Below are 15282 nucleotides of genomic sequence, written 5' to 3'. Positions count from 1 at the left end.
GTTTTTATCAAACTTAGTTTGTTGAGCTGATTGTTGTCCATCCATTTATCTCCCTATTTTTGTAATATATAGCATCCGAGGCGGGTCAGCGCAGATTTCCTTGGCTACAGTATCAGCACGATGTGCGTGGTGATGAGAGATCATCAGGAGATATGTCACAGAGGTTCCTGTATTGCGGATGTTGTATAAAAGGTAGTGAATGGCAGAGAGCAACAGGTGTATCAAAGAGTAATTTTAAATTGCCTCCCAATTACTGAGGGATTCACTGCACAGGAGAATATTTCTATGTGGTTGAAGTTGTAGGTCTGTGACAGCTTTATGTATTGATATTAATGCTCCATATACATACTGCATCAGTAGAAAGACATAGTAGTTTTTAAACATTTTTGTTGGCTTCTGCTGGGAAGTACACAACCTAATAGGTCTACAATAGAAGGGATCGCAGATCCATAAGTAACAGATGCATAGACTAAAGATTGTTGATCTGCTCCTGAAGAAGTGTTTCTGTGGAGGTGTAGAGAGTTTAATTTCCATATACAAATTGTCTTCAGCTGCTTTGTATGCGGTAACAATGTTAGTTTGTCCTCGAACTAATGTTCTAAAAAGTGAAAGTTGTGAATGACTTCCAGCCTTTGGTTATTTAGATAAACTTGGGTGTGAGTGGGCAAATCAAATTCTGCCCAAGTGCATGATCTCTGATCTTTTGGATGGAAAACTACACCCATGATTTTGGGCCCACATGTATGTCTTCTGAATGGCCAGCTAAAGGCAATATTCTGCTGAGCGTAACGACACAGAACTATAGTACAGACTTCTCTCAAATGAAAATTTATCAGTGTGGATTACAAAAGTGTGGGTGTGGTAGGCACAGTTAGGAACATTCATAGCTGAGAACCAATAAAGTAAGTTGACATACATTGTGTTGTCATTTATAGCATATCCTGATCATCTGTAATTACCAAGTACTGTATTTACTCGAATCTAAGCCGCACCTGAAAAATGAGACTCGATATCAAGGAAAAAAAAATTTCCCGAATCTAAGCCGCACCTGAAATTTGAGGCTCGAAATTCAAGGGGAGAGAAAAATTTTAGGCCGCACCTCCATATCGAAACAATGTTGTTCCATTGTAATGTGAGACACAATTTAGTTCGAATGAATGACGATACAGCTACACTAATTTCGTTCGAGTCGTGAGCTTAGCAGTTAAGCTTTACCAGGTAGCTATTGCTGTGCGTCAGGCGCTCCGTCCATATTTATACAGGTATCCTTCCTTTTTCACGTGCTTCGTCTGGTTTGAATCGATTGCTTATTTTTCTTTGATCTGATAAGTGCTGTTCTCTTTGTTATAGGTGTTTACGTCACTCCAAGCTGAAAATGCATTACTGTACTGTGTCATGCACTGTTTGTCGCATTCTGACAATGAGTGTTTACAGCCTATCGCCACTCGCGGCATGGCTTTTTTTTTTGTGCATGCTACCGCCGCTTACAATAAAAAAAAGAGAGAGGAATCATCTCATTCGTGAAACAATGGCAAGAGAATGCTATTTGTTGCTATTCACACTGCTGCTTTCTTTGATAATGATCAACAAGAACCAAATGATAGTCTGCGTATGATAGAAGATGTTCTGAACGAGAGTTTAGTGAAAATTTTTCTCCGTTTGAAAATCTTTGCAGACACCTCTTTAGTACATTGCATTCTGCACAGAAATTAGAGTCATCTTAGGTTTAAAACTCTAGTCAATTGCCGTGCTTCATTTCTGACTGTATCACTATTAGGCATAACAATATGAATATAAACATGACATGATATGTATATTCTTCTGTGTTTGCTGTTGTCTCACTCTAGTTTCGTAGTTTATTAGGCAGACAGGATTTAAATGAGATAGCAGCAAACACGAAACAATACATGGCAAAATGTTTATATTCATATTAATCTTGTGGTGAAGAGAATACTGCATGTGATTCACAATTCATAAAAGTTCCTATTAGCAACCATCTCGTCTCACAGGTAGGAAAAAATTCAGAATGTAGAGTTGGCCATATCGACAAACGTCCCAAACAGTCTTGCCAGCCGGATTTTTGTAGTACATTGAAATGCTGCTACATTCGAAGATGAACAATACTCAATTTGTATTTACTTTGTTGGATAATGTATGAAAATACAGTGGTCGAAACTCGGGGCAGAGAAAAAATCTCGTCTTCCACCTTTTTTAATTTATTTACTGGCACAGAGGTTTTGGCGCCAGTATTTATCTTTGTGCTTGCAAAGTATGCCTGTGTAGCGCTACATATATTCGACGGCAGACGTTAGTTGTGGCGGCACCTACCAACATTTTTCAGAACTTCTGCTTACTTTGCACTCTATTCTAAGCCGCAGGCAGTTTTTTGGATTACAAAAACCGGAAAAAAAGTGCGGCTTAGATACGAGTAAATACAGTAGATGATAATTAATTACTGACATGTCATGACTGACAGGTAGACAATTTGTTTCTGTGTCAGACAGTTTGTTGTTAAGTTGTGTCCCTTAAAAGTCCAAGCATGGAAGAACTAACTAAACAATAAAAATGTTAAAATCCAAAAGGGTGTGCTTTCTCACATCAGTGGTAGCAACAGCCCTGTATTGTAATGTCAAATTTGTTACATTCACTAATGTGTTGTAGCAAATGGTTGTCAGGATTATCTGGCTGTAAGAGTGTTTCCTTGGCACTGTGCTAGTGCACTGTTGGATTCCCTAAATTTAAAATGGGTGTTCTACGTCTCTATCTGTTGAGTATTAAAAGACAATAATCTGTTCTGTTAATATTCAATGTCAAGTAAAATCTGGGCGAAAATTCTGTGAAATCAATATTTTGGCACAGTGCTTCACTAGTTAATTAGTTATTTCAAAATGAGTGATCTTATGAACTCCTCAGTCTAAAACTTCAGATATTCCAACTGAGAAAGAACGTCCATTGTTACGCTGCAATTTTGCCTACACCTAGGCATCTCCTCTAAGTGTGTTCATTGCAGCAACATGTTGTTCCCAATAACCCCCCATCTATTGTTTGACTGAATAACATGCTTTTTATTGCACTTGTTTATGTAAATCATGTTGTCAGTCTCCTTTGTCACTGTAATACTTTTAATCTGTTTCTGATTGCCTCAGCTATTTCTTGAGACCATCAGGATACATAACTTTCATCAAGATGGTCCAGAAGCATTCATTTAGTGTTTATTGCACTATCTCATCAACAACATTGTAACACATGTTCGGTGGAGTGTCAGCGAGCCTCGAATGTGCTGTCAATTAAATAATGGTGACTGTCACAAAAATAGCTGTGGGCATGCCATTCTTTTGTAGGTGGGAGACTATGACTTTGACATATTAATTCAACTGCAGGAAAGCTACCATGGATGGCAGTATGATGAGTTGGGGCCCTGTGTTCATTAGAGAAAAGTTAAAATCCATGAGGTGGTCCTAAAATAGTTGACCTCTACCAACACAGACCTGTACAGCTACATTGTGACATTGTAGTGTTTGAATACTGGGAATGCAGTTCTGCAGGTAGCCTGGAGTAAGGCGTCATGTCTGGTGAAATGGCCAAGGGAGGAAGGGAGGTGGGAAGTGGGAGGGGGGATTGGAGAGGGTTCCCAACACTTCAGAAGGAGGCAGAAGGTGTACAGGATAGTAATGAGACACACAGACACCTGCACCAATGACTTCATGCAGCAACAAAGACGACGTGGTGGAGTGGGTTTAACATAACTCAACAGTGATTACAAAATTATGGCCCGCGTATTAGCAAGAAGAATAAAAATGGTTGTTAACTCTGTACTGGGCCGTACCAAACATGTGTAGGCAAAGACAGAAACATCTATCAGACTATATGCGAATATAGGGATATAATATCAACCGCAAATGTATGCCGAATAAAATGTGCTGTGTCATTAGACTTCAAGAAGGCATTTGACAGAATAGATGATAAGTATCTCCTCGGAATCATGGAAGTAATGGGATTCCCACCACGATTCATGAGGATTATTCAACAAATTTTGAAAAACAGTATAGCACAAATAATGATAAATGGACAACTAAGTAACTAGATTGAGCTGACTGGACCCATACGACAAGGTTGCCCAATGTCAATGGGCCTTTTCGCAATAGCAATAAAACCTCTCCTCATGACACTCACGCATCACCTGCAAGGATTATGCATAAACGGCAAGAAAATAGTGTGCAACGCTTACATGAAACGGCAAGACAATAGTGTGCAACGCTTACGCTGATGACTTGGGCGTCCTGGTTATAAATGAAGATGAAGTGGCGAAAGCTGTTCAGATTGTACACCCATATGAACTTGCTTCTGGCGCCAAACTAAATAAAAGGAAGTCAGGCATCTTGAACATAGGCAGAGGAATATGCATGCAAAATCAGGGACAATTGACGGAGGTATCCACATTGAAATGTTTGAGTATTGAATTTAGGAGCAACATCCAACACACCATTGCTGTCAATTATTAAAAAAAAAAAAACTACTTGCAAGTATATGAGCATCTGTACAAGGAAACAGTATGAGGCAACTGGACGAGATACAGAAAACCACTCTAGTAAATGTGTATATAACATCCAAACTTAACTAAGTTGTACAAGCTTTCCCGATGTCATTAGAAACAGCCAGAAGAATTTTGTCCACGACAGGAAGCTTTATAAGCCAAGGCAACATTTTCAAAGTGAAGTTCAATACACTAACAGTCCCAACAAGGAAAGGAGGTTTAAACCACGTTGATGTCAGTTACAGGTCACATGCATTATATGTGTGTCGAATGTACAAGCAATGGAAACAGTTGCTGGGCAGCTTAACAGCCCACTTGCTGAATGAAATTGCTCCTGCAAGCATGCAGCCGCCAATAGATGTGCAGCATATACCAGCTGGTCTTTGTCACCTAAAAACTTTTCTCATTGAGTACAGTTATATCTCATTAAGGCTCTCAGAGCAGCAGTTGACGAAAGTAAAGGACATCTGTGCATATTTGATGGAAGATAAGGAAGGAAATATTATTGAATGAAAATACCCCAGAAACGACTGGTCTGCAATTTGGAAAAATATCCACGATCGGAACTTACCCTCTAAGGTGAAAGCAACTTGGTATAATGCAGTCAACAGGAAAATATCAACTAATTCCAAATTGCATGCTATACATCTCACAAATTCGCCCTTGTGCACGTTATGCAACCTCCTTGACACTGAAGAACACTGATTCGTGCGTGAAAGAGTAAGAGACGTATGGCATATAGTTAGCAGAAATTAGTGACCAGTAACAGAACATCTCCAACAGTTTTCACCGCCGCAGATTTTCTGACTCCAGACGCAGTGCCATATCCTAATACGAAAAGAAATGCAGTTAACTGGCTAAAAGGTCACATGCTGCACTGTATCTTGAAGGCAGAAAATAAAAGCAAAGAAGATTACTGGGTGTATCTAATGACTCAGCACCATCATATCATGCGGACAAAAGACTACAAAAGAAATTACGCATGTTTCCTAAATAGAATCATGGAATAAAATTATACACAGAACAATAATAGATTAAGATTGGTACAGAATTCAGAGATGTCAGCCTTGCATGATTATAGATAACTGGTACCATAATGTCTTCGATCCTTTCGCGAGACACTACAGAAAAGAAATCAAGTCCATGTCAAGACGCACCAGACTACATCCTCATGAAGACATTAGACATAAATTTTATGTATTTTATTTTTTGATCATCTTATGCTATAAGCAGAGAAGTTTTAAGTTCTAAAAAAAGTTTTTCAAAAGTATACAAGATTTTATGTTTTCTTATGAATATGAGACTTCACAATCAGTTTATTTTAATATATTTGTCTTTCCATTATCAAGAGGAAGATTCATTTCCTTTGATTAATATTAAGAAGAAATATTTATTCTCGTTTATGTTAGCAAAGGTAATTAAGGCATCCAGCTTACATAAAAAAAATAGGAAGCCGGATAGGGGGGGGCGGTGGGAGGTGGGGAGGGGGGAAGAGGTGAGAGAGAGAGAGAGAGAGAGAGAGAGAGAGAGAGAGAGAGAGAGAATAGTGGCCGAGCACTTGCAAAAAAGTAAGAAAAATGAGGATTTGGCTTCAAAAACATAAAAAAGTAAAAAAGTAAAAAATGTTGGTAGAAGGATGGACTCTTAATAATAATAATAATAATAATAATAATGACAAAAGCATAGAAGCTAGCCGAAGAAGGAAAAACAAGGTGAGCGTTTGGAAGGGCTGTGAGGGTAGAAGGGAGGCCCTAAAAATCAGTTGGATCTTTGTGTAAACCTGAAAATGGTGCAAAAAGGTTTTTTTCTTGTAGTGGACCATTGTGTTTTGAATGCTCACACTCTTTACAGATAATTTTCATTTATGTCTGGTACGAGAACTTGGAAAAATTTACTACAGAACAGAGAGGAGATAAGAAAGGAAGATGCTCTGATGACGAGAATCCTCTGCGCTTTACTGGAAGGCACTTTCCACACGTCATTATAAGTGACCAGTCCAAGAAACGTGGACTATAGAATAGGCGTGCAGCCTGCTCGATAGAGAATGTGCCCCGAGAAACAAAATATGAATGCAAAACACGCAACATGCCCTTGTGTGTTGTGCCATGGTTGTGAAACATACCACACAAAGAAGTTTTAGCCTAGTTTCTACATCTGCAAGATGAAATTAAGCCCTCACTTCTGAAAAAAATTATTTAAAAATTAAAAAACAAAAAAGCAAAAACTGAAAAATAAGTACAAAAATAAAAAATCCTTTTAACTTCACCACTGCCGGTTGAAAGCCTGCATCAGAAAGAAGGATGGGAAATATAACAGTGAAAAAAAAAATAAAAATGAAAGTAAATAAGTAAAACTTCAAAATTATCTGAGCTTTAAGAGCCTCTCCAAATGAATTACTCTGCTGACAAACACCTGACGTACGAACAAGTGAAACATCCAGTCTGTGCTAACAAACACAGACTGGATGCTTCAAGTCTAAGACCATAATGAACAAAACAAAAAAAGAATTATTCATATCAATTGTTTCAATCATGAATAACAAATATCGTTGAAAATCACAGAAAATAGCCCTTTCAGTACTTCCAGAACTTTCCAATTTTCTAGGCAACTTTTCCAAACTTTTCTTTCACACAAACCTTGCCTTAACAATTATGAATGCAACAAAAAAAGAATCATCCAAATCGGTTAAGCCATTTCTGAGTTTTAGTGAGACTAGCGGACAGCAGTTCATTTTTATATATAGAGATGTTACGCACAAAAAATATATATGTATTTATGTTACGTATATATAGAGATGTCACGTACAGTATATTTCTATTGTACAGTAACAATTGTGTCCTGTATAAAAAGAATTCAGAAACGCTGACTTTTTGATTTTTAAGATTCCCTGAGGATAATTTATTGGGTTAATGAGCTCAAGACATAGCAAATAGCTTTGAAAGTATATCTCGGCATCTGACACTTCCTTCAAAAGTTGTCTGTGGGCAAATTATTGTGGTAGTACAGGCGAACGTCAATGTTTGATCGTTACCGGTTCTCCCAAGTTTACATCGTAAGTTATGTTTAAAAACCTGATAATTACGTACCAGATGTCAAATAAAACTCAGATGTATACAGAGGCCTTATGATGATTCACAAGAACTAATTGCAAATGAAAGAAAACCTTTGATGAGGAGTTACATGTTAGCAGCATAAGCAGTTTCAGTGTGCATTATGCCTGTCGAGCAGTTCACCTCCAGATTTAAAGGTATGGAATAAGTATCCAGATACACTGTGGTTATTTGTAATGTCGGTGATGACACTCAGACTGCCCTGGCTCCAGAAATACTCAGCACATTGCGAGCTCGGTGGTGCCAAGAGCTCTGGCACAGATAGCAGTCCACGAAGATGGCTGTTAGTGCAGATAAATGACTGAGGTGACCTCAAGGGCATGCCTGACATGGCCAGCTGGATGTGCAGCTGCAACAGCCAAATGGTTAATATACTGTGACTTTGATAAGATTTTTATTGACTGGTCCATGAAACTTCACTCATGAAAACATTCTGAGATTAATGATAGCCCTCTCTCAGAACAGAAAAGCAGACAACATTGAGAAATAACATCACAGGAATAAAACTAAACAATGGAGAAGCAAAGTATGGATTGTCAAAGTTTGGTACTGCCCATTTCTGTTCGTAATATACAAAAAAAGGCTCTCCAATGTGTGCAAAGGACTGCATGAAATCTAATGTTTACTGAAGACACATGCATCCCAATGAAGGGCTTAAACTCAACCATTACATGACTGATAACTAAACAAGTCAACAACTGGTCTACAGCAAACATGAATAGTCTTAATTTCACAAAACCTTACACTCAGGTGAGAAAAGTCATGGGATACCTTCTAATATTGTGTTAGACCTCTTTTTGCCTGCCATAGTGCAACAACATGATATGGCACGAGTCGTGGGATACCTTTTAATATTGTGTTGGACTTCCTTTTCAGCAGTGTAGTGCAGCAACTTGACATGGCATGGAGTCAGCAAGTCGTCGGAAGTCCCTTGCAGAAATACTGAGATATGCTGCCTCTATAGCCATTCGTAACAAAGAAAGTGTTGCCGGTGAGAATTTTGTGCATAAACTGACCTCTCAACTATGTCTCATAAGTGTCCCATGGGATTCATGTTGGCCAAGCCGAGTGGCCAAATCATTTGCTTGAATTGTCCAGAATGTTCTTCAAGCAAATCGTTAGCAATTTTAACCCGGTAATACGGCGCACTGTCATTCATAACAATTCCATCTTTCTTTCGGTCTCCAAGTAGCTGAACATAACCATTTAGAGCCAATGATTGGTTCAGTTGGATCAGAGGTCCTAGTCCATTCCATGTACACAGCCCATACCTAGATAAAAACAGACTTTAAAATAGCTGGTTGGTGATGAAATAATAATCACAGTCTGTTTTTGGACTATTTCTTCATTCATTATGCATTTTGAGCTCAGCCCATCTTCAGATGACCTGGTGACAAATATACTTTGTTACAATCTTGCAAAATTTACACACACATATAAATGGAGACCCTGTGCTAAACCATCATATAACAACAAGACATTTACGATGTAATACATAGTCTTTGATACAAAGTGAACATACAACTTTGACAAAGTTGTCAAGCAATGTCAAAAGCAACAGTTCCATACAGCAAAATGAGATTTCAGCTACACATGTGTGCTGCTAACAGCGGGGTGATGTGACTGGTGGCCATTCATGCTCAAGAGAACTAGTTGATACTAGTTGGCATATGCCCTGTGGAGCTCGTTGATAAGTCATTACAAATAGAAATAATATTATCAATTACAAAATTTGTACAATTTTTCAATTTTTTATGCCACCCTTACATGCAGGCAAACTTAAGTCATATATGGTTTTATTTCATAGAGTGTGCTTGTTAACACTGGCTAGCTTATGTGCTAAGGTGCTACCGTGTTTGACGCACACATAATTACAATTTGCAATTTATAAGCACGTTAGATCAAATTATAGACTATACATGAACTTTTCTTTCCTTCCTCTGTTTTATATTATACATACAATACTATGCCAACATGAGAATAGGTAGTTACAAACAATTTATGGATATTTGCAATAAAGCCATCTAAAAAGTATACAATAAAAATCAAAGGCAGAGCTTGTGTCAATATGTAAATGCTTTTACAGGCAACATAATGCTTGCAAAAAAGCAATGCCTAACCATGTGAAACATGGAGCTGCAGTAATTGATTTATTTATTTAATTTTATTTTTTCATTCACACCCTCTATATGAATTAAGATCTCATTTATGATGTATACAGGATTCTGTATTAAAACACTAAGTGGTCGGCATTAACAAAGTTCAGTCTGCAAAAAACAAGGGCCTTTTTCGATACCTCCCTGTGGGTAGAATGGGATTCTCCTACATATCCGTTGGTTTACCTAGCAACTTTTAACATAGGGTAAAACTATTAGCCAATATTCTACAAAAATGTGTTTTAGTACAAAATCCTGTATACATCACACATGAGTTCTTGATTAAAATAGAGGGTATTTATGAAAAAAAATAAATAAATAAAAAATAAATCAATGAATAACTGTAACTCCATGTTTCACTTGATTAGGCATCACTTTTTTGTATGCATTATGGTGCACATAAAAGCTTTTACATATTGACACAGGCTCTGTCTTTCCTGTTTAAAAGTATATTTTTTGAACTGTTTTTTTGCAAGTAACTGTAACTTGATTGTAACTGCCTATTCTCATGTTGGCATAGTGTGGTGTGTATAACTTAAGAGGGGGCAAGGAAAGAAAAGTTATGTATAGTCTATTGTTCAATCTAACGTGCTTATAAATTGCAAATTATAAATTGTAATTACATGTGCATCATATGTGGTAGCACCTTAGCACTTAAGCTAGCCAGTGTTAACAAGCACACTCTATGAAATAAAACCCTATACGATTTAAATTTGTCTTCGCCTAAGGTTGGCATAAAAAACTGAAAACTGTATGAATTTTGTAATTGATAGTGTTATTTCTATTTTTAATGAAGTATCAGCCATGACGGCAGTGCCGCACGGCATAAGCCACCTCGTGCCATCTAGTTCTCTTAAGTAGGAACAGCTGACAGCCACATCACTTGGCTGTTAGCAGAACACATGTTTAGTTGAAATCTCATTTTGCTGTGTGTAATTGTAAAACTTGCATCACTTTTGACTTTACTTGACAACTTTGTCAAAGTTTTATGTTCACTTTGTATCAAAGAGTACGTAATACCTCTTAAATGTCCTGTTGTTATGTGGTGGTTTAGTATAGGGGCTCTGTTTATATATGTGTGTAATTTTGAAAGACTATAACAAAATATATTTGTCATTCGGTCATTTGAAGATGGGGAGAGCCCAAAACGGATGCCTTTACCATGACTTTCAGTCACATCTATGACATACATCTTATACCATTAGGGAGCACCACCAGCTAGCACAGTGCCTTGTTGACAACTTGGATGTATGAGTTTGTAGTGTTTGTTCCACACTCTAACCCTACCGTCATCTCTTACCAACTGAAACTGGGACTTAACTGATCAGGCCACGTTTTTCCAGTTGTCTAGGGTCCAACCGATATGGTTACGAGCACAGGAGAGACACTGCAGGTGATGTCATGCTATTTGCAAAGGCACTCGCATTGGTCGTCTGCTGCTATAGTCCATTAATGGCAGATTTCACTGCCCTGTTCTAACGGATATGTTCATCATATGTCCAACATTGATTTCTGTAGTTATTTCACGCAGTGCTGCTTGTCTGTTAGCACTGACAACACTATGCAAACGCAAACGCTCTCAGTCATTAAGTGAAGGCTGTTGGTTACTGTGTTGTCCGTGCGCGGTGAGAGGTAATACTTGAAATACGGTATTCTCAGCACACTCGACACTGCGACTCTCAGAATATTGAATTTCGTAACGCTTTCCAAAATGGAATGGACAGCATGTCTAGTTCCAACAACCGTTCCGCTTTCAAAGTCTCAATTCCCATCGTGCTGCCATAATCACATCATGCACCTTTTCACATGAATTACCTGTGTACAAATGACAGCTTCACCAAAGCACTACCCTTTCAAACATTGTGCACAAAACACTGTTGTCATCTGATATCGCTATTCCATGACTTTCATCACCTCAGTTACACTGTGCAATGACTTGCTGGTACTAGAAAGAGACATTAATGGTCATACAGTACATGAAACAGTACATATGAAATTATGTAGGGCCCATTTAGATAACCATTAAATAGATTTAAGACATCAAAAAACTAACCAAGAAGCTCAATTCAACAATTCTTCACTTAAAAGTTTCTCTCAGCATTTTGACATCAAGGCCCAGGTGGTGGCATATTTCCACATTCAGTCCCTTTTGTTTTACTGAAGTATCTTCCAGATGCATTGCAGCTAAGGAAGCAAAGAATTCATCTAACAAAAGCTAACAATAAAAACTTAGTGTAAAGCAATTAATCATACCTCAGAAGACCCCTCTTCTATGAATTTGTAATCATTACAATCAATTGCAGTGTATTTCTTACTTAATGGTATTTGTTGCTAGTAATAAAATTCCACTTCAGATAAATTTCAAATGTGCAATTTACACAACAACACTAAGACAAAAATTACTTCAAAGTAAACTTTCCCTGCTTGATTGGAGGTTTATTTTCTTGTGCAAAAGTATTCGAACATTCCCATTTGATATAAGGCAATAAAATGGGGAAAGCCAACAAATTTGAACAAAATTAATGACCTCTCTTACTAACCATGCCTCCTCCAAATTATCTCATTGTACTGATTAAAGATCTCAACATACATGTTAGCTGTGTTACACAGATAATTGATGTTTGCAGACAGATTACTATTTATAATGATATAGGTGAGTTACTCTTGACCAATATCAACTGAGTCAATTCATTAATAAACAAGAGGGAGTATTTAAATAACACTGAGTCAATATAACTGATGAAGATCATTTTTTATGTACCAGAATGAAAAGAAAAGTGTGTTTAACACTCCAGAAGAGGATTTAGGAAGCCAATGTAGCACACAAAAATACAAATAATATAATATTTCAATGTTTCACAACACACACTTACCTCTTCATCACTGTCCGGCTTAACAACAACAGCATCTATGCATTGTGTTTCAATTTCAACATTCTTTGTACTTTTGCTGGATTCATTACTTATCTCACTTTTACCATTTTTAAAGTTCCATAATAAATGAACATTCAAAAGAGGCAGTGGAATGTGTAAAGGATTCTTCAGAATTATTCTCACATATATTGGCTCTGTTAATGAGAAAGAGAACCAGTATACAGTTTCCCATTATACATCAACAAATTACAAGGCTAATTCTATTGATAATTTAGCATTATATGAACATAATATCAATCACAAAATCATCTTACCTCTCACAATAGCAATGGGTTTGGAGGTATTCACAGTCTCATTGGAAAAAAGTTGGAGTGTTGGTCTGAAGATCATCGGCAAAGTACCTTGTGCTTCAGTTACTAATGTCTCTTCTAATTTTGTCCACCTATGTCAAGTAGAGACTGACATTCAAAAAAGAACAAACCAAAAGTATTTACATCTATTTGATCACAATGTTAAAATTCAAAACCTGGGAGAGCAAATTAACTTAGTGTGCTTTAAGATTATAGGACTGAGTTACACCACCTTTTTACCAATGTTAGTTTTTTTCTCAAGCATATTTTAGCACATATGTGCAATTAACAGTGGATCTTATTTTACTGACAATCTGGAAGAGGAAGAAAAGATGTTTCATCATAACAATTGTTAGTGAAAGATAGGTCTAAAATTTATTGTGTCTATTGAAGTTTCTGTTTCTAAATTATTTTTTACAAGTTCCATTAAACGGTTAGACAGTAAAATCCGGAGTATGACATATGTCTGTGTTAAACGTGGATATAAACATCCAGTTACTGTTAATCCAGTATGGAGAAAGTAGGAACTGCGATGTACATTAAGAGGAGACACTACTACTACTACTACTACTACTACTACTAATAATAATAATAATAATAATAATAATAATACTCAGATTTTGCAGTGACCAGCATTTTGATGCTTGTGCTGCAGAACTAGATTTTCAAAAAGGTTAATAACAATAATAATAATAATAATAATAATAATAATAGTCACAATAAACAGGGCTACAGCTGGCAATTTTGAATTACTTATGACACAATTTGTGCATTATCAAACTTCTTGACTTCCAAGCAGAATGAGTCAGTAATAATGAAATTTAATTTTTTTAGAGCATTCTTATACTAGAGGTATACTTGGGCCCCTTGCCATGTCATATAATCTAGGTCCACTCATACAATTTGCAGCAATAATTAGAGGAGCTACTGACAGCATTTTTATAGATGCAATGAGACTGGAAAATCATATGGTAATTTCTATAATTAAGTGCTTCTCATACCACGAACGTTTACTCCTGGTGTTCAGTAGCAGAGTGCATGTCACATAAAAACAATGGGAAAACTACAAGGGTAATAAATATAAAAGGAGTTGAGAACTTCAAAAAGAATATAAAAAATACAGAAATTTGTGTTATTAAGCCCTGGTGTAAGTAAAAAATCTAATGCATTCCATATTTAGTCATAGACTACCATGACAACTGTTTTCCAAAGAAATTAAACTGTGAACGCAGATTAAATGTACCTAAATCCTGGACTACAGAAACAATAGAAATATCATATCAGCCCCTATCACTTTATATGGGAAAATGTGCTACATAGTACATAGTCTGTATTCCAAAATGGACTGTCACTTGAAGAGGCTTGACAGATGATGCACCAGAATCAACAAATGCAAAATTACTCCCACTGAGAATATTTTGTAACTTGGCTAAGATTTTTGATAATATGAGTCATCAAAAAGTTAAAAACAATATGGGATCAAACAATGGTAAGTCCAGGATGGAATAACAATAATATTGTGAAAAAGATAGACTGCTACTCACTGTACAGAGAAGTGCTGAGTCACTAACAGACACGATGAAAGTACTGCTATACACTTAAATTTTTCGGCAAAGGGCCCCCCTACACACACACACACACACACACACACACACACACACACACACACACACACAAAACCTGTCTCTGGTTGCTGTGGCAAGCCGGACTATATTATGGAATAGTATATGCAGCAAGTTCATGATTTTTATCTTATATGAATTACAGAAAGCAATGTGTATCAGTTCTGTGCCAATCACATAACAATGGGCATTCAGAATTTGAAGTTATCATATGTGGCATACCACAAGGTTCTATTTTGGGTGTTTTGTTGTTTCTAATATACATAAATATCTTCAACTTGCAGTTTCAGAAGATGCAAATTTTTGGCCTTTTTGTGTATGTACAAGCATATGAAAAAAATAATAGTACCTATCCCTTTACTGAAATGGCAGCTAATGAAATATTTGATAACATCAACAGATGGTTTGTGGAAAGTGTTATGTTTGCAGGACTACAGATAGATCACCACCTTAATTGGAAAACTCATTGTCTATTGCTAATGAAGCACCTTAGTTAAGCTATGTTTGTAGTGTAAGAACTATTAAGTCAATGATTTTTAGGTTAGGGCTATCTGTATGCAACTAATAAAGGCAATAAGTGTTTTTGGGGTCATATTCCACTTCAATTTATTAAGGAATCATCAATGGCCTGAAACAC

The 15282-nt window shown here is 36.8% G+C and overlaps 1 protein-coding gene across 3 annotated transcripts in view; it reads right to left on the bottom strand.

Annotated features, from left to right (window-relative positions):
• LOC126191356 (trafficking protein particle complex subunit 8) overlaps positions 1–15282 on the bottom strand; it is a 313324-nt gene that overhangs the window by 149458 nt on the left and 148584 nt on the right. For all 3 annotated transcript variants that reach the window (XM_049932196.1, XM_049932197.1, XM_049932199.1), the window contains 2 exons: positions 12988–13115; positions 12674–12867 (listed from right to left, as the gene is read on the bottom strand). In XM_049932196.1, coding sequence (XP_049788153.1) covers positions 12674–12867; positions 12988–13115 — 322 coding nt within the window. The remainder of the gene's footprint in view (positions 1–12673; positions 12868–12987; positions 13116–15282) is intronic.

The sequence above is a fragment of the Schistocerca cancellata genome, chromosome 6 (genome assembly GCF_023864275.1).
Source record: "Schistocerca cancellata isolate TAMUIC-IGC-003103 chromosome 6, iqSchCanc2.1, whole genome shotgun sequence".
NCBI lineage: Eukaryota > Metazoa > Arthropoda > Insecta > Orthoptera > Acrididae > Schistocerca > Schistocerca cancellata.
Note: the sequence above shows the minus strand (reverse complement) of the source record. Positions and strands in the feature narration are given on the sequence as shown.